Genomic DNA, 19,634 nt, shown 5'->3' on the forward strand with positions numbered 1-19,634 from the left:
CAGAACGGGACTGCTGCCCGAGGTGGGGTTTGGGGAGGTGTTCGTGGTGCATGGGCTCACACTTGCGGCCGGATGTGCTTGCTGCCGCGGGGAAACGCTGCGGGAGAAGGTTCCTGGTTGTGGGGGTGGCGAGAATTGGGGATCTGGCCTCTTGCGTCTGGCACTGTGTGAAATGGATGATGTCCCCAGCAGGGTGTGTGGGTGCCAGGCCGTGTCTCAGTGTGGCTGTCTGTTGTTGCAGGGAGCAGAGCTGAAGGTAGCACTGCTGGTGCCCAGCCATGATGCCCTTTGGTGGGATGGCTGCCCGTCTGCAGAGAGACCGCCTGAGAGCTGAGGGGCTTGGCGAGCACAGCAATGCCATCAAGTACCTCAATCAAGACTATGAGACCCTCAAACAGGAGTGCCTTGAGAGTGGCACCCTCTTCAGGGACCCCCAGTTCCCAGCTGGACCCTCCGCCCTCGGATTCAAGGAGCTGGGGCCACACTCCAGCAAGACACGGGGGGTGGAGTGGAAGCGTCCATCAGTAAGTGCTAGGCCTGGTTCTCCTTGGGCTGGCATTCCCACGTTGCAGTACATGCACTGTTCTGGTTAGTCGAGTTACAGCCTGTCCATGGTTTGTTCCTCTCAGTGCTCAAAGTCCCTCAAGTGCTTCATAGCCTTTTTTCCCAAGACTCTAGAGCAATGCTTCATGACTATCTGCTCAGAAAAGTATTATGTCTAGTAGACCCTGCATCTTTTGGGCAGCAGATCATGGACTTTAAAATGGGTGGGCTATGTCACTGCTGCTAGGCATCGTGGCATGGATGTATCACCCCTGGTGATTGGGGCTTTTTTGCTTGCATACTCCTTGAGGCCATGAGCACAAGGGCAATGCCATTAGTCTATCTAGCTGTGTCCTGCTATGGCTACATCAGAAGATCCTGCCTTGCCTTACCATGATGGTCTTAGGGTGGCAGTCAAGCAGATTTCCCTGGCAGAGGGGAGGTGTGGTGCATCTCTCAGGGACCATATACCCTTCCTTCCAAGTCAGAGCTGCAAAGGATGCCATCCCCCTAGAAGACCAGGCCATGCTGAGATCTAGCACCAGCATCTAATTCTCTTCTCTTCTTGCAGGAATTAGTGAATGATCCTCAGTTCATTGTTGGTGGTGCAACCCGGACAGACATCTGTCAGGGGGCTCTGGGTGAGTGCTGGAACTCTGTCCCTGGACCTTGGTCTGGAGAGCAGTTACTGGACAGGGCTATCATAGCTGGAGAAGAGATGTTTGTGCAAGGTTGGGGGTGGACTAGTTTCACATCGCCTTTCTCTTGTGCAGTGTATTTTCTGTACAACTGTGTCTCTATCAAAGGCTCCCTTCCCATTTAGTGGGGTGGAAACTGAAAGGCAGGAGACATCCTGTGCATCCTGGTTAAGGCTTCAAGAAAATGGCTTGATGCGTGCACAGCTTGGGCATGATAAGATCAGGGATGATATTGGGTGGATCCACGCCAGATACATGCCAACAACAATGCCAAGAGAACTCCAGATTGCTCCCTGCTTTGGTAAATGGTGAGGGATGGCAGCTGGATGACAGTAACATCAAATGAGGTGAGGGTATTCTGGTCATGACAAAGTGCTTGTGAAGTAACATGGTTTGGCAGAAGGGTATTACAAGGAGAGTTACGGAGTGCAAGTGGTGATTTGTCATTTCTCCAGAACCAGATCTAGGTGCCACCAAGAGTATTGACTGATCCAAATCAAACTGGGTACTTGATTGAGAGTGTTGTGTACTGTAGCACACATAGCATGCTGGTTTCAGGGCTGACCATATTTAATATATCCAGTAAGTAGAACAAAACTTGAGGTGCCAATGAGAGCATATGACAGCCCAGAGCATTGTGGTGGCGTTCGGCTGGTCATTAAAAAGTCTGAAATGCCGTTTTGTCAAACCACATCCTGTACAGGTTATCCAGGCTCAAGGCTAAGGTGTGACAGGCTTCAAAGGCAAGAGAAAGGGGAACCAAAGGAAAGAATTTAAAGCACAGTGCTGGCCTGGAGCAGCACTTGTGGTTAAGAGCACTTGGAAGGAAAAGTGCAGTGGTGGTGCTTGCAATTTGAGAAGCCATGGCAGCAGCATTAAACCTCTCACTTGTTAAAATGTTTTAGTTTTTTTTTTAAATGCAAAGTGTAATTCTGCTGCAGAGCTCACTGAGATGCAGAGGGCAGTCATATGAAGGAGCCCCAGGTCTAGATAAATGGCTGCAGGAGGGAGCTGTTGGTGGTGACTGTGTGGTGGTCTGGGCCCAGGCTCCAAGCCAGGAAGGATCATTCCCGGTTTCCTTGAGCTAATACTTCTCTCCACGGCTAGATGAATGAGCCTGGCTCTCTGAGCTCCATTTATCTGCTGCACCCTCTCTGTTTTCTCCATGTGCTTTTTGAGCTGAGGAGCCCAAAATGTTTGCAGGCTCCTACACAACCCTCTGCCTACGGAAGATGCTTCTAACGGCTTCCTCTCTTTCCCAGGTGACTGCTGGCTGCTGGCTGCCATCGGCTCTCTCACTCTCAATGAGGAGCTCCTGCACCGTGTGGTGCCCCATGGGCAGAGCTTCCAGGAGGACTATGCTGGCATCTTCCATTTTCAGGTGTGCTGGGAGCTTCTGGCGCTCCACAGCTGGTTGTTGTGGTGGGAGGGTGGGTAGTGGGTTGAGGGCATCCCTCTGGGGTAGGGATGGGCAAATCATGTCGTGCTCTGAGCTCACCCCACTCTCTCTTTGACCCCACAGATCTGGCAGTTTGGAGAGTGGGTGGACGTGGTGGTGGATGACCAGCTGCCCACCAAAGATGGGGAACTTCTGTTTGTGCACTCAGCAGAGTGCACTGAGTTCTGGAGTGCTCTGCTGGAGAAGGCCTATGCCAAGTGAGTACTGCCATGATGGGCATGGGGGTGGGTGGGGGACATCTCACTATGCAGGACAGAGGGTCTTTTCAGTGCCTGGCCCTGCTTGTGCTGGGTGTCTGGGGAGCAGCAGTATGCTGTGTCCTTGTCTCACCTCATGCACCCTTCTTGCTGTCTGGCACTCAGGCTGAACGGCTGCTATGAGGCACTTTCAGGGGGCAGTACCACCGAGGGCTTTGAGGACTTCACTGGTGGTGTGGCAGAGATGTACGATCTGAAGCGGCCGCCACGCAACATGGGCCACATCATCCGCAAGGCACTGGAGAGGGGGTCCCTGCTGGGCTGCTCCATCGATGTAAGTGCTGTACTGGGATGAGCCATGGATTATGGCCCAGTGGTGGCCAAAGTGAGGCCTTGCAGCCCAAGACTGGATCAGCAGTTCTCTTCTTGGGACACCAGATGGGAGGCTTCTTCTTTCTCCTCTTAGCAAAGCAGCCTTTCTAGTGCCAGTATTGTGGCCCTGGTGCACAGCATGTGTGACTGCAGCCCAGCTGCCGTGAATGAGATCCTTTGGATGGAGCAGGAATGTCCATTTCAAGCATGGGCTGTTGAACAAGGGTCTGCCTATAGCTCTGGCCTTATGTCAGCATCTAAGAATTATCTGGAGTAAGATTTTCCATCCATTCTCTCCCATTAACTCTTTCTCTTGCTTTCAGAAGTTTGGGTTGTTCCTTGGTTTAGATGGACCTTCAGGATCTCCTGCCTGTGAAACTGTCTTTACATTGTCCTCAGCCAGCAGCCTTTTAGCAGAGGGTGCTGGTATCTGCTGCTTCTCCTGGCCAGAGCAGTGCAAACCAAGAGAAATTCTTCATGTGGTGGAGGGAAGAGGTAGGGATAAGACTACATGAATTTAATCATATTCACATGAGCTTTGTACATTTTTCTCAGATCACGAGTGCCTTTGACATGGAAGCGGTGACCTTCAGGAAGCTGGTGAAGGGCCATGCCTATTCTGTCACAGCCTTCAGAGATGTGAGTTGGCTAGACGAGGCTTTAATAGCAATAAAATAGCCTGGTCAGTGGCGTGGGCTCAACCTCTTGTATCTGGTGTCTGGCAGGTGAACTACCGGGGTCAGCAAGAACAACTCATCCGCATCAGGAACCCCTGGGGTCAGGTGGAGTGGACCGGAGCCTGGAGTGATGGGTGAGTTGGACAGAGGGGGCTTCAGTCTCACCACTGGCAGGCCAGCAGGCACTGCACACAAAGCTGGTAGGGATGCATGGTATTGCATGGCACTGCTGAGAGAAAGTTTGCTGCATACAGTGCCCTTCGTGTCAGCAAGGGGGGCAGTTGAGGGCCAGCTCTGAACTGCTCTTAATTCACCTTGAGTGGTTCTCATCTAATTGTCTCTTTCCTGCTACTCCAGCTCTTCTGAGTGGGACAACATTGATCCCAGTGACAGGGAAGAGCTGCAGCTGAAGATGGAGGATGGAGAGTTCTGGTGAGTGCCAGAGCAAGGTGGGGTTCTGCTTCAGCATCCAGACTGGGAAGGAGCAGAGGCAGTGGGAGAAGATCCCATAGTCATGCTTCACCTGAAACACATGGCCTGCATTTATGAATTGGATTTCCAGCACTAGAGAGCCTGCTAGTGTTTTCTCATTTGATTTGAGTTAATAATTTTCCTCCCTTCAGGGAAATGGAGCCCAACTAAATATAAAATAAGCATCTAGGAAGAGTAAACATCCCTTCTTCCCCAAACCCAGCAGTGGGCTTTAAGTGAGCTGTAACTGCTCAGGGTAAAAGCCCTTGCTGTCACTTAACTCTCCCAAAACGCTGGCTGTTTGCGCTTTCTTCCCCAAGGAGTGCCCTAGCCTCAACCCCTGTCTGCCTCCCACAGGATGTCTTTCCGGGACTTCATGAGGGAGTTCTCCAGGCTGGAGATCTGCAACCTGACCCCTGATGCCCTCACCAAGGATGAGCTCAGCAGATGGCACACACAAGTGTTCGAGGGCACGTGGCGCCGGGGAAGCACTGCTGGGGGCTGCAGGAATCACCCAGGTACTTCTTCTCTCCACATCTCCACTGTTGGCAGTGTGGTAGACACAGGTGTCTCATCCACACATCTTCCTCCCAGCCACATTCTGGATCAACCCCCAGTTTAAGATCAAGTTGCTGGAAGAGGATGATGATCCTGGTGATGACGAGGTGGCCTGCAGCTTCCTGGTGGCTCTGATGCAGAAGCACCGGCGGCGGGAGCGGCGCGTTGGGGGTGACATGCACACCATCGGCTTTGCTGTCTATGAGGTAACCCCTGCCCACCCCAATGATGGTTCCTTAGGGACAAGCTCAGCCCTGCCAGTCTCATCTTAACCTGGCACCCCAGTCCTCAAGGAAACCTTTCCCACCTGCTTTGGCCAGTTAATGTCCCCCATCCTATGCTCCCTGCAGCTGTAAGGGATGGGGACAGGTACTGGGATTCTGATTTGAGTTTTTTTCCCCCTTTTTTCTCCTCCCTGCAGGTTCCTGAGGAGGTATGTCCAGATCCACCAGAGCCTAGCCCTTATTGGAGGGGAGCACATGAGAGGGCAGGAATGGGTTAATGCACATGCCTGGACACGTGCACGAAGTGGCATGGGAGCCCCCACCATGTTGACAGTGGCTAGGGTGCTGGGCATCTCCCTGAAAGAGTCATGGCTCCTGCTGGGAAGGGCAGGGATGTCCTGCCTGACAGAGCTGGCTTTGGTCCCACTGCTCCCTGTGGGTCCCCCTGTTGCAGGTCCACAAGCATATTCATTCCCACAGGCCCAGGGCACCCAGAACGTGCACTTGAAGAAGGACTTCTTCCTGCGAAATCAGTCACGGGCACGGTCCGAGACTTTCATCAACCTGCGGGAGGTGAGCAACCAGATCCGGCTGCCCCCTGGCGAGTACATCATTGTGCCCTCCACCTTCGAGCCACACAAGGAGGCCGACTTCGTCCTGCGGGTCTTCACTGAGAAGCAGTCAGACACAGCGTGAGTGCTTTGTCTGGCCAGGGAACACTTCCCCATCACAAGCAGCCTGCTAAGTGGGGACCCCACTCATTGCTTTGGTTTCCTCCTTTCTGCCCCCAGGGAGCTGGATGAGGAGATCTCAGCAGAACTGGCAGACGAGGTAGGAGCTGCTGCTTTGGTTTCTTTCGGCGCTGAGGCTCTGGCACTTGGCAGGGGGAGCTGCAGGCAGTGAGAGCTGCAGGCAGTGGGGTGGTTACCTGGGTTTGGGATGTCACTGTGACTGAAGAGGGGTTGGCAGGCTCGAGGTGATTGGGATGTGGGAAGTAACAAAGGTGAGAAGAACAAAGAAGAACTTCCCTCCTGGTTTGGGTTTGCTGAGCCTGGGAGTCAGGGCAGAGCCTAGATTTGACCACTAACCTCTTGTTTCTGGCCCTTGTCACCCCAGGAGCAAATAACTGAGGATGACATAGAGGACGGCTTCAAGAACATGTTCCAGCAGCTGGCAGGGGAGGTGGGTATGGCTGTGCGAAGTTCTTGGGGTGTCCTGGGAAGGGGATGGCACCCTTGGCCATAAGATCTGCAGCTCACCCCATGTTCACTCAGTCCCATCCTACAGACAAATCCATCTCTGCCATGGCTCAGCCCAGCTGTCCCCAAGGGTGGTAGGATAGGAGGAGATTTGGGGAAGCGGCATTTAGCTGTGGCCCAAACTCTTCTGCTCCTGCAGGAAATGCAATAGCACCCTGATGTTTTGTGACTAAGGCAGAGATGTTTAGGTGGGAGCAGGGGAACGGTCACAAGTAGGGTGGAGAGCAGGCATGGGGTGCTGCTAACTTTGCTCCTGCTGCAGGACATGGAAATCAGCGTCTTTGAGCTCCGGACCATTCTGAACAGAGTCATTGCTAGACGTAAGTGCTGCCCTTCCCCATCCCTTGCTCCCTATGGCCCAGGGTTTTGATGCACATGCTCAACCTTCTTATTCAGACAAAGATCTGAAGACAGATGGGTTCAGCCTGGACTCCTGCCGCAACATGGTCAACCTGATGGATGTATCCTGTTGGTACTGCGGGCAAGCTTCCCTGGTGCTCAGCCTACCAGCAGCAAGACTTTTCCCATGGGAACTGAGGCTTGGTTCTCTAACCCTGCTGACGCTGTTCAGTGAGGGGCAGGAAAGAGGAAAAGGGTCCTTGTGGCCCACCTGCCCGACACCATTGGGCTTTAGCAGCAGGTTTTTTGGAAAGGGCCATCAGTTCCCATGCTTGCTTTGGGCCCTAGCTCAGCCATGAGAAGCCCATCCTCATTCACACCCCCAACATCCCCTCCAGAAAGAAGCTCCCTATGCTTCCCTTCACTGCAGGCTCTCCAGGCTGACGTGTGTGATTGCACCCAGCCTTTGAGGCATGTGAAGTGACAAGAGCTGTGGCCTATGTTCCTGCTTGCAAAAGGACATGCAGCTGAGGAGTAGAGCAGCTCCAAGCCTTTCTCTAGACTGTCCTTGCAGCATCCTCTTTTGCTGCAGGCCAGCCCAGTTTTCCTCCAAGGACACCACAGCAATGTGCTACGTGGAACAGCATCACAGGGAGTGGCACAGCAGTTAATTTAAGCATTGCACTTTTGCTGCTGGCCTGCAGGATCTGATCTTGCTGATGCTGCAAGAGAGAGAAGGAAGTTGGAGGGAATATTGAGCAGGCCAAGTGTGGCCAGGGTTTTCCCACCTCAGGTGGTCGGGATCTGTTGTCTTTGCCTTTACACCACCCCTTTTTTTGGTTGCTTTCACCTTGACCCTCTGCTCTCCAGAAAGATGGCAGTGCCCGCCTTGGGCTGGTGGAGTTCCAGATCCTGTGGAACAAGATCCGGAGCTGGCTGGTGAGGAGGAGCAGGGGAGCATGGCACACTGCATAAGGATAGCACTCCTCCTGGGGGAGAAGGGTCAGGGGATGGACAGTCTGGAAGCCACAAGAGAGCCTGCCCTCCACATCCTCTGATGTTTTTGCAGACGATCTTCCGCCAGCACGACCTGGATAAGTCGGGCACCATGAGCTCCTATGAGATGCGCATGGCTCTAGAGTCAGCTGGTAGGTCTGGAGAAGGATGGAGCTGGGGAGGGGGTTGTGAAACCAGCCTATATCACAGGCTTAGAGCCTGTAACTGGTGACAGGAAAAGAGCTAGGCCCAGAAATTGCAAGCTCCATTTAGTCCCCCTCTCTCCTCAAAAATACACTAATCTGGCAAAAGAAATTTGGTGCTAGGATGTTTCCTTGATGTGTTAGCCCCCATGCTTTTCTTTGTCTCTGTGCGGCTTGTAAAAGCAGCTTTTTTTTCCACCTGCTTAGACCATGGCTGGTAACTGGTGACAGGAAAAGAGCTAGGCCAGAATTGCAAGCTCCATTTAGTCCCCCTCCTCCTCCTCAAAATACACTAATTGGCAAAAGAAAATTTGGTGCTAGGATGTTTCCCCTTGATGTGTTTTAGCCCCCCATGCTTTTTCTTTTGTCCCCTCTGTGCGGCTTGTAAAAGCAGCTTTTTTTTTCCCACCTGCTTAGACATGGCTGTAACTGGTGACAGGAAAGAGCTAGGCCCAGAAATTGCAAGCTCCATTTAGTCCCCCCTCTCTCCCTCAAAATACACTAAATTGGCCAAAAGAAAATTTGGTGCTAGGATGTTTCCCCTTGATGTGGTTTTAGCCCCCCATGCTTTTTCTTTGTCCCCTCTGTGCGGCTTTGTAAAAGCAGCTTTTTTTTCCACCTGCTTAGACATGGCTTGTAACTGGTGACAGGAAAAGAGCTAGGCCCAGAAATTGCAAGCTCCATTTTAGTCCCCCTCTCCTCCTCAAAATACACTAATTGGCAAAAGAAAATTTGGTGCTAGGATGTTTCCCCTTGATGTGTTTTAGCCCCCCATGCCTTTTTTCTTTGTCCCCCTCTGTGCGGCTTTGTAAAAGCAGCTTTTTTTTCCCACCTGCCTTAGACCATGGCTTGTAACTGGTGACAGGAAAAGAGCTAGGCCCAGAATTGCCAAGCTCCATTTAGTCCCCCTCTCTCCCTCAAAAATACACTAATTGGCAAAAAGAAATTTTGGTGGCTAGGATGTTTCCCCTTGATGTGTTTTAGCCCCCCATGCTTTTTCTTTTGTCCCCTCTGTGGCGGCTTGTAAAAAGCAGCTTTTTTTTCCACCTGCCTTAGACCATGGCTGTAAACTGGTGACAGGAAAAGAGCTAGGCCCAGAATTGCAAGCTCCATTTTAGTCCCCCTCCTCTCCCTCAAAAATACACTAATTGGCAAAAAGAAATTTGGTGCTAGGATGTTTCCCCTTGATGTGTTTAGCCCCCCATGCTTTTCTTTGTCTCTGTGCGGCTTGTAAAGCAGCTTTTTTCCACCTGCTTAGACATGGCTGTAAACTGGTGACAGGAAAGAGCTAGGCCAGAATTGCAAGCTCCATTTAGTCTCTCTCCTCAAAATACACTAATTGGCAAAAATAAATTTGGTGCTAGCATGTTTTCCCCTTGATGTGTTTAGCCCCCCATGCTTTTTCTTTGTCCCTCTGTGCGGCTTGTAAAAGCAGCTTTTTTTCCACCTGCTTAGACATGGCTGTAACTGGTGACAGGAAAAGAGCTAGGCCCAGAATTGCAAGCTCCATTTTAGTCTCTCTCCTCAAAATACACTAACTGGCAAAAGAAAATTTGGTGCTAGGATGTTCCCTTGATGTGTTTAGCCCCCCATGCTTTTCTTTGTCTCTGTGCGGCTTGTAAAGCAGCTTTTTTCCACCTGCTTAGACATGGCTGTAACTGGTGACAGGAAAAGAGCTAGGCCCAGAATTGCAAGCTCCATTTAGTCCCCTCTCTCCTCAAAATACACTAATCTGGCAAAAAGAAATTTTGGTGCTAGGAGTTGTTCCCCTTGATGTGTTTAGCCCCCCATGCTTTTTCTTTGTCCTCTGTGCGGCTTGTAAAGCAGCTTTTTTTCCACCTGCTTAGACATGGCTGTAACTGGTGGACAGGAAAAGAGCTAGGCCCAGAAATTGCAAGCTCCATTTAGTCCCCCTCCTCCTCCTCAAAAATACACTAAATGGCAAAAAGAAATTTGGTGCTAGGATGTTTCCCCTTGATGTGTTTTAGCCCCCCATGCCTTTTTCTTTTGTCCCCTCTGTGCGGCTTGTAAAAGCAGCTTTTTTTTTCCACCTGCCTTAGACATGGCCTTGTAACTGGTGACAGGAAAAGAGCTAGGCCAGAAATTGCAAGCTCCCATTTTAGTCCCTCCCTCTCCCTCAAAATACACTAATTGGCCAAAAGAAAATTTTGGTGCTAGGATGTTTCCCCTTGAATGTGTTTTAGCCCCCCATGCCTTTTTTCCTTTGTCCTCTGTGCGGCTTGTAAAAAAGCAGCTTTTTTTTTCCCACCTGCCTTAGACATGGCCTGTAAACTGGTGAACAGGAAAAGAGCTAGGCCCAGAAATTTGCAAGCTCCCATTTAGTCCCCTCTCCTCCCTCAAAAATACACTAATTGGCAAAAAGAAAATTTTGGTGCTAGGATGTTTCCCCTTGATGTGTTTTAGCCCCCCATGCTTTTTTCTTTGTCCCTCTGTGCGGCTTGTAAAAGCAGCTTTTTTTTCCACCTGCTTAGACATGGCTGTAAACTGGTGACAGGAAAAGAGCTAGGCCCAGAATTGCAAGCTCCCATTTAGTCCCCTCTCTCCTCAAAATACACTAATTGGCAAAAAGAAAATTTTGGTGCTAGGAATGTTTCCCCTTGATGTGGTTTAGCCCCCCATGCTTTTTCTTTGTCCCTCTGTGCGGCTTGTAAAAGCAAGCTTTTTTTCCCACCTGCTTAGACATGGCTGTAACTGGTGACAGGAAAGAGCTAGGCCCAGAATTGCAAGCTCCATTTTAGTCTCTCTCCTCAAAATACACTAATTGGCAAAAAGAAATTTGGTGCTAGGAATGTTTCCCCTTGATGTGTTTAGCCCCCCATGCTTTTTCTTTGTCCTCTGTGCGGCTTGTAAAAGCAGCTTTTTTTTTCCACCTGCCTTAGACATGGCTGTAACTGGTGACAGGAAAGAGCTAGGCCCAGAAATTGCAAGCTCCATTTAGTCCCCCTCTCCTCCTCAAAAATACACTAATTGGCAAAAAGAAAATTTGGTGCTAGGATGTTTCCCCTTGATGTGTTTAGCCCCCCCATGCTTTTTTCTTTTGTCCCTCTGTGCGGCTTTGTAAAAGCAGCTTTTTTTTTCCACCTGCCTTAGACATGGCTGTAACTGGTGACAGGAAAAGAGCTAGGCCCAGAATTGCAAGCTCCCATTTAGTCCCCCCTCCTCTCCCTCAAAATACACTAATTGGCAAAAGAAAATTTTGGTGCTAGGATGTTTCCCCTTGATGTGTTTTAGCCCCCCATGCTTTTTCCTTTGTCCCCTCTGTGGCGGCTTTGTAAAAGCAAGCTTTTTTTTCCACCTGCTTAGACATGGCTGTAACTGGTGACAGGAAAAGAGCTAGGCCCAGAATTGCAAGCTCCATTTAGTCCCCCTCTCCTCCTCAAAAATACACTAATTGGCAAAAGAAAATTTGGTGCTAGGATGTTTCCCCTTGATGTGTTTAGCCCCCCATGCCTTTTTTCTTTGTCCCCTCTGTGCGGCTTTGTAAAAGCAGCTTTTTTTTTCCACCTGCCTTAGACATGGCTGTAACTGGTGACAGGAAAAGAGCTAGGCCCAGAAATTGCAAGCTCCCATTTTAGTCCCCCCTCTCCTCCTCAAAAATACACTAATTGGCAAAAAGAAAATTTTGGTGCTAGGATTTTTCCCTTGATGTGTTTAGCCCCCCATGCTTTTTTCTTTTGTCCCTCTGTGCGGCTTGTAAAAGCAGCTTTTTTTTCCACCCTGCTTAGACATGGCCTGTAAACTGGTGACAGGAAAAGAGCTAGGCCCAGAAATTGCAAGCTCCATTTTAGTCCCCTCTCCTCCCTCAAAAATACACTAACTTGGCAAAAGAAAATTTGGTGCTAGGATGTTTCCCCTTGATGTGTTAGCCCCCCATGCTTTTTTCTTTGTCCCCTCTGTGCGGCTTGTAAAGCAGCTTTTTTCCACCTGCTTAGACAATGGCCTGTAACTGGTGACAGGAAAAGAGCTAGGCCAGAATTGCCAAGCTCCATTTAGTCCCCCCTCTCCTCCTCAAAATACACTAATTGGCAAAAAGAAATTTGGTGCTAGGATGTTTCCCCTTGATGTGTTTAGCCCCCCATGCTTTTTCTTTTGTCCCTCTGTGCGGCTTTGTAAAAGCAGCTTTTTTTTTCCACCTGCCTTAGACATGGCTGTAACTGGTGACAGGAAAAGAGCTAGGCCATACATCCTAGCTCCATTTAGTCTCTCTCCTCAAAATACACTAATTGGCAAAAGAAATTTTGGTGCTAGGATGTTCCCTTGATGTGTTTAGCCCCCCATGCTTTTTCTTTGTCCTCTGTGCGGCTTGTAAAAGCAGCTTTTTTTTCCACCTGCTTAGACCATGGCTGTAACTGGTGAACAGGAAAAGAGCTAGGCCCAGAAATTGCAAGCTCCCATTTTAGTCCCCCCCCTCTCTCCTCAAAATACACTAATTGGCATAAGAAATTTGGTGCTAGGATGTTTCCTTGATGTGTTAGCCCCCATGCTTTTCTTTGTCCCTCTGTGCGGCTTGTAAAAAGCAACTTTTTTTTCCACCTGCTTAGACATGGCTGTAACTGGTGACAGGAAAGAGCTAGGCCAGAATTGCAAGCTCCATTTTGTCGCTCTCCTCAAAATACACTAATTGGCAAAAGAAATTTGGTGCTAGGATGTTCCCTTGATGTGTTAGCCCCCATGCTTTTCTTTGTCTCTGTGCGGCTTGTAAAGCAGCTTTTTTTTTCCACCTGCTTAGACATGGCTGTAACTGGTGACAGGAAAGAGCTAGGCCCAGAATTGCAAGCTCCATTTAGTCTCTCCTCCTCCTCAAAAATACACTAATTGGCAAAAGAAAATTTTGGTGCTAGGATGTTTCCCCTTGATGTGTTTAGCCCCCCATGCTTTTTCTTTGTCCCTCTGTGCGGCTTGTAAAAGCAGCTTTTTTTTCCACCTGCTTAGACATGGCTGTAACTGGTGACAGGAAAAGAGCTAGGCCAGAATTGCAAGCTCCATTTAGTCTCTCTCCTCAAAATACACTAATTGGCAAAAGAAATTTGGTGCTAGGATGTTCCCTTGATGTGTTAGCCCCCATGCTTTTCTTTGTCTCTGTGCGGCTTGTAAAAGCAGCTTTTTTCCACCTGCTTAGACATGGCTGTAACTGGTGACAGGAAAGAGCTAGGCCAGAATTGCAAGCTCCATTTTGTCTCTCTCCTCAAAATACACTAATGGCAAAAGAAATTTGGTGCTAGGATGTTCCCTTGATGTGTTAGCCCCCATGCTTTTCTTTGTCTCTGTGCGGCTTGTAAAGCAGCTTTTTTCCACCTGCTTAGACATGGCTGTAACTGGTGACAGGAAAGAGCTAGGCCAGAATTGCAAGCTCCAATTCGTCTCTCTCCTCAAAATACACTAATTGGCAAAAGAAATTTGGTGCTAGGATGTGAAACCAGCCTATATCACATGCTTAGAGCCGATGTGTTGTGATAGTGAGATGTGACCTATGTTTGTGCTGGACTCTCTCCATCCCAGCTGTTCCAGGTGCTGGAGCCTCAGACTTAGGGATACATGCAAGTTAGTCCCAGCCTCTGTTCACCTCTGACCTGCAGGGTCCCACACTGTTGGAGCAGAGGTGGATCAATGAGCTAACTAGTCATATGGCTCCAGGGAGAGCTTCTGCTCTTCCTGATGAGGCTGGACATGGTGCCCTTCCTTGGGTGGGTTGGTGGTCCCTTCAGGCAGAGACACGGACTTTGATAGTTAGACCCTCCTCTTCTGCCTCCCTCTAGTGTTGACTGCTCTCTACCTTGCAGGTTTCAAGCTGAACAACAAGCTGCATCAAGTAGTGGTGGCCCGCTATGCAGATGCTGACATGGGTGTGGACTTTGACAACTTTGTCTGCTGCCTGGTGAAGCTGGAGGCCATGTTCAGTGAGTGGTGGCTCCAACACAGGGAGGTCAGAGACAAAGGGACACGTTGCTCACTTTGTTCTCATTCCCCTGCAGGGTTCTTCTATAGCATGGACCCTGAAGGCACTGGCACTGCTGTCATGAACCTCTCTGAGGTAAGATCTCAGCCCATTGGAAGGTGGGATGGGAGACAAGGGGAAAATGCATTAGGGCACTTGGAGTGAGTAGTAGAAAGCCCTCCAGCCCCTTAGTTATGGAAACAACACATAGATAATAGGAAAAACCAGGATTGCTGTTGTTTCTTGGAGGACTGTCAAACTTGACACAAGGGCATGTCAAAAATGTGTGAGCCCCTGCTCATCCCTTCTTCTCTTCCTTCACAGTGGCTGCTGCTAACAATGTGCGGCTAGGAGCCATGACAGATCTGCTGTGGCTGAGACAACCCAGCTGGGCCAGGCCCCCTCCAAGTGCCTCCCCTTGGATCTGTGGACACAGCATACTCTTCCCTCCTTACTTCATCACATGCTGAGCCACCAGCCTTGCCTCCCAGCAAGCCTCACACCGCCCTCTCTGGTGTACCAGGGGTCAAGGCAGGCAGAGGATACCCTTCTCCTTTTCTGGGCTGGGCTTCTTATCACTTCCACCCCACCTCTCTCCCCACTCCAGAACAGGAGGAGGGCAGGCAGCATGGGCTACCTGTGCATCCCTGCACTGAACTTGGCAGGAGTGAAGGACTGGGCTGGGAGCTGGCTGTGTAGCAGAGAGAGGCAGGAGCTGCAGGGGCGAAGAGAGGAGGTACCCGTATCGCTTGCTCTAGTGCTGTTCCATCCCTGCCGGAACACATTGCCTGTCTCTGCACATACCTGGGAGCATCAGCAGCTACTGCATTGCTCAGGCAGAGGCAGCAGGTTCCTGGCGAGTCAGAGTTGCCTTCTTGGGGGGAGGAAGGGCCATACTGCTCTTCTTGAAGCCCTCGCACTGTACTCAGCACCACTAAGCACGACCAAAGTGTGGAGCCCACTGGTTCTTTCTGTGTGGCCTTCAACACATCCCTCCCACCTTCATGCCTCTCCCTGCCTTTGCCCCACCACTGGGTGTAGCCCTGCAACTTAAGCACTGACTGTTTGGGGGCTCCCCTTCCCTGTGAACATGTGACACTCTTCAGTGCAGCAGAAGCTCTTCTCTTCCACGTGGCACAGCAATGCTACCACTGTCACTGGCTTGGCCTACCCTCCCATCCCTGGAGCTCCTGGGGCATCCAGTGCCCCTGCCTATGGCCCACAGCAGGGCTGGGAGGGAGCCAGTATCCAAGAAGTGATGCCGTCTCCCAGAGAGGGAGGGGGAGGTGGTCTTAGGGGTGTTCTCCTGCATACAGTTGGGGGTTCTTCCCCCTTTCCCTCACTCTCACATACTATTACACTCTCCTCTTCCCTTGACGTCCTTCACCCAGTGCAGATGGCCTTCAGTGCAAACACTTCGCTGTGCTTCTCCATTCCCCTCACCACCTTCTGTGGTAATGGGGAGGCTCCAGCTTGGTGGTGGGCAGCAGCTCGTCCTTTGCCCTGTAGAAGCAGGTTGGCAGGCAGTTAGTTTCCCCCAGGCCCCTGTCATCACTGGAGGACACGCCTGCAGCAATAACCACTGCTGCCCGCCTGGCAGCTCCGCTTCCTCACCCTGCTCACTGCGCGCTCTGGGAATAAACTGAGATCTGTTGGACCTGTGGTCTGGGCAATCACTTGGCGTTTGCACCTTCCTTCCGCTCTCCGTGGCCCAGGCTGGGGGAATGACATATGAGCCAAGCCTGAGGCACACTGCCTGCCCAGCCTGAGCCACAGGAGAAGTAGCAGCAGGTACAGATCCATATCCCCTAGAATTTTATAAAGGTCACCTCTTCTTTTGCAGGGGTTACACCTCTCCCATGGTAAGAGAGCACTGGTCTTAAAAGCGAGAACAAGCAGCATGATGTTAGCAGGATTGTTTGGTTACCCCAGAGACTTTTTGTAGCAAAGGAAATGCCAATGCATGCTCCTTGGTGTTGGTGGAAAGAGAACTGTTAGTGCTGGTCTGGGATGGGGAGCCAAGGCAGCTTCACTCTAGCCTGTGCCCCAGGAATTTGGGTGCATCCATGCTCCTGCTCAGCTAGGGCAGCCCTGGGTCCATTCCAAAGGTCCCCCCTTGGCACTGCTGGTTGCCTCTACTCTACAGGCATCTAGAGTAGTTTAAACTCGCTATCTCCTTGCCTTTCCAGTGGCCTGGCAGCAGCTGAAGGCAGCCAGTGAGGCTGGGTTGAACTTAGCTCTGGGGTGGGTTCATGTTGGTCCCAATTTACTGCCTTGGATGATCCTTTGCCAAGGTCTCCTCTGCTGGTGGCAGAGATGGGCCCTGCATTTAAATAAAAGTTTAGTCTTGGGGGGGCTGGGGAGGGGAAAGAGGGTCTGCCTGGACAGGATGGAGTAGGTAGGAGTGATGGACAGCCTGGAGCTCTGGACCATGGGAAAGGGACCACATGAGATATGTGGCCCTGTGTAGGGGCTGTGGGAGGTCAGTGTTTTTTCCCATTTCCTTTGAGGCCATGCAAGTTATGGCTGGAGGCAAAAGCCTTCCAAGAAAATAACTGGAGAGCCGAGTAGTGGAACCTTTGACTGCACAGCTCACAGCAGGACTTGCTGTCTGTCAGTGTGTGTATCCTGCCCCTTACTGACACCCCTGAAGGGCAGCACCAGCCCAGAAGGCCCTAGGGGCACTCAGCATTTAGAAGAGGAGTGCCTTGGGTGATTATCCCCTTCCCAGCATCTCAGTATCCCTCATGTCCTTTGTGCCAGCCCAGCTCTGGGACCAGTCTCCTCGCAGTGGGGTAACACTCAGTTCTGGGGCAAGCTGACCGGTCTCAGAGCATGGAGAGGAGCTGAGGTGCAATAGCAAGAGGGAGCAATCCCCAAGCCACCTTCCCACCTCCTCTGGAGGCTTGCCAGGGCTGGATGGAGGTGAGCTGTTATCGCTCTTGGCTACCTATGAGCTGAGCTACCTCCTGTGGAGTGGAGGGTACCTTTAAGCTTGCCAGCCCAGGCTCCCTGCTCCTTCATACAACCCCAAAGCCCCTGGTAAACAAGAGCTCAGAAGGGGATGAGACACAGGAGCAAGCCTGCAGAGCTGTCCCTGCTTGCCAGCTGTGGGGCTTCATCACACACACAGCAGCCTGATTGTAGGGCACACGGACATGCTGGCTTTGGGATGACAGGTGCCCCCAGCACAGCCTTACCAGAAGCCCCCTGCCTCCTTCCAGGCACCAGCTGGCAGATCCCTTCCTCACTGGTCCCAGCAGCTGGCAGGCCAGTATCACAGGGGGGGGGGGGGTGGCCAGGGGGTACCCAGCTGCCAGCTAATGCCACAAAGAGTAGCCTGTCTCGTCCCCCTCATCACAAAGGAGGTCCAGCAGAGTCCTTAAATACCACTGTGAGATGAGGAGCAAGAGGGGCACACATGACCAAAACTGCTCTTTGAATTAAGTTTGTCTTGCAATGGGCACTAGCCAGCAAGAGCCAGCCAGCTCCCACCTTTCCCACAGGTCCACATTGGGTGGGCATGCACAAGGTGGGCAGGCAGCACACATGGGTGCACAGCACCACTGCTCCTGCTCCCCAGTACCACAGCATCCTCTCTTTCACTCCATGACTTGTGCCCTTGCTTCCTGCAGCCTGAAGCCACATGCCCACTGTGGGTGTTCCCCCTCTCCCATCAGCTGCTTGTATCCATCCTCCAGGCATGGGAAAGGGAGGGCCAGGACTGCAGCCCATCCCCACCTGGCCCCACCAGCTGTCCTGGCAGCTGGGTCCTGGCCCCATCTCCCCCTTCTCTGTGCTTCACTGTGCCCCAGACCCGAAGCTGAAGGAATGTCAGCCCTGTGGTCACAAGAGGCCTTTGTGTGAGCAGAGCCAGCAGATGGGGGGCTGTGGCTCAGCCCAACATCCCCAGCCAGGGCTGGGGAGAGCTGCAGCCGAGGACACGTGCATGGACAGCAGCTGCCACCAGCATGGCCTTGCAGCTTGCAGACAGGCTTGGAGGTGTCCCTACTGCTGTAAGAGCCATCACAGACAAAAGACCCCTCCCCATCTTCCTCATCCCTCCAGCACCAGCAGCCAGGCAGTGGAAGCATCTTGCAACCACCACCGTCCCAGGGAGCAGTGCCAACACCAGTGCAGAGCTGGCACCTCCTTTGCAAGGCTTGGCATCAGTGACAAGAGATGCCACAGGCTCAGCTCCCGTAAGGGGAGTAGGAGGACTCAGGGGGGTGCAGTGTGGGGGCCAAGAGCACTGGGCAGCAGCTGCTGGATTCAGCCTTTTTTTTTTCAACAGCTGCTGACCCAGTGCCAGCAAGAGGGAATGTGCACAGCCCGGGGCTTTCCAGGGCCTGGCCACAGAATGTCAAACAGACTATTTATAGCACTTGCATCCCTCCCCAGCAGAAATGGCCTGCATTCCTCCTGCGAGAGGATGGGTGCCACTGGTGTCCCCAACACCAACACTCTCTCAAGGCCCTGCCAGAAGGCTGGGATCTCCTCAAAGAGGGAACTCTTGGCTGCCTTTCATCTTCTGCACCCCCCCCTCCATCCCCCACCTTTCCCTTAGCTCCCAGTACCATGCCCAGAACAAGAATTTCAGCAAATCTTCCACACTTTGTGGAAGCGATGCCCAAAGGCTGTGCCCTTCTTCCCAATGTACCAGCTCCCTCCTAAATCCTCTGGAGCTTTAACCACACAACAACCACTTAACATTGGCAGGTGCTGATTGTTGCTTTGTCTCTGGCACCTGCCTCTGAAGAGACACAAGTGTCTTGCCCACCTGTGAAGCAGCCATGCTGTCCTAGGAACAGACTGGGTGCTGTCAGATTGCTCAGGAAGCAAAGGCCAGGGATCTGGCCCACTCTCAAAGCCCACACCAGCTTTGCCTGTGGGCTGGCGGGTCACAGGGCTGCTCAGAAGGACTTCCCTCCACTGACAGGCAGCAGTAACCAAAGGAGGTCATACCAGAAGGCAGCACAGCCATAAGTTGCCCAAAGGCTGGCTTAATGCTCCATCCATGCCTCCTCTGAAGTGGCATTCCAGAGGGTTGTCCTCTCCCAGAGCCACACTAGCTCCAGCCTCTAGATCTACCCAGGGGATGCATGGACTATGAGCTCACCCATTGCTCAGCAACAAGAAGGAAGGTGATGGGCTTTGGGCAAGCTGAATCCTGAGGAGTTTGGGAAGGCAGGGAGGAGAGAAAAAGAGGATAGATCTGCATAGTCCTGCCACCACCTTGAGGACAGACCCTGAAGCTTGGTTGCTTCCAGCAGGGCTCTCCCATTATCAGTGGTGCTCTGCAAGCTTACTGGGATGCCACACCCACCTTATGCTGACTGGGGGCATCTCCTGCTACTGGTATGCTCAGGTCCAGCTGCTAACTGACCACCTGAGAGGCACAAGTGCTACAGAGAAGTATGCAGTCCCTATTTAGACTTGGCAAGTGTATCTCAGCCCTCCCTGGCAATTTAACAGGGGATACTTGATTTTGCAATCAGTACAATAAAGCAAATGCACAACTGAAAGGAAGTGGCCTTGATACATACCCAGCAAAAAAAAAGGAGCTGGCCACCTGGTGAGGGATTTTGCACCTCTTGGTGAAGAGAGATGGATAGGCAAGAAAAAGAGTTCAGAGAGCAGTGACTGAAAGAGCAAAAAGTCCTCCGTGAATCACAGAGGTTA

At 51.7% G+C, this 19,634-nt stretch overlaps 1 protein-coding gene across 1 annotated transcript; it reads left to right on the forward strand.

The window, feature by feature from the left end:
- Positions 1–278: 278 nt before the first annotated feature.
- CAPN11 (calpain 11) lies at positions 279–15,594 on the forward strand. Its single transcript, XM_054395130.1, has 21 exons — positions 279–524; positions 1,115–1,184; positions 2,504–2,622; positions 2,764–2,897; positions 3,063–3,231; positions 3,825–3,908; positions 3,995–4,080; positions 4,304–4,378; positions 4,775–4,935; positions 5,012–5,181; positions 5,397–5,408; positions 5,680–5,891; positions 5,991–6,030; positions 6,316–6,381; positions 6,721–6,778; positions 6,855–6,919; positions 7,668–7,736; positions 7,867–7,945; positions 13,798–13,914; positions 13,990–14,048; positions 14,277–15,594. The coding sequence occupies exons 1-21, from the start codon at positions 279–281 to the stop codon at positions 14,301–14,303; spliced, it is 2,118 nt and encodes a 705-aa protein (XP_054251105.1). The 3' UTR covers positions 14,304–15,594.
- The last annotated feature ends 4,040 nt before the right edge of the window (positions 15,595–19,634 follow it).

Source organism: Indicator indicator, chromosome 2 (genome assembly GCF_027791375.1).
Source record: "Indicator indicator isolate 239-I01 chromosome 2, UM_Iind_1.1, whole genome shotgun sequence".
Lineage (NCBI taxonomy): Eukaryota > Metazoa > Chordata > Aves > Piciformes > Indicatoridae > Indicator > Indicator indicator.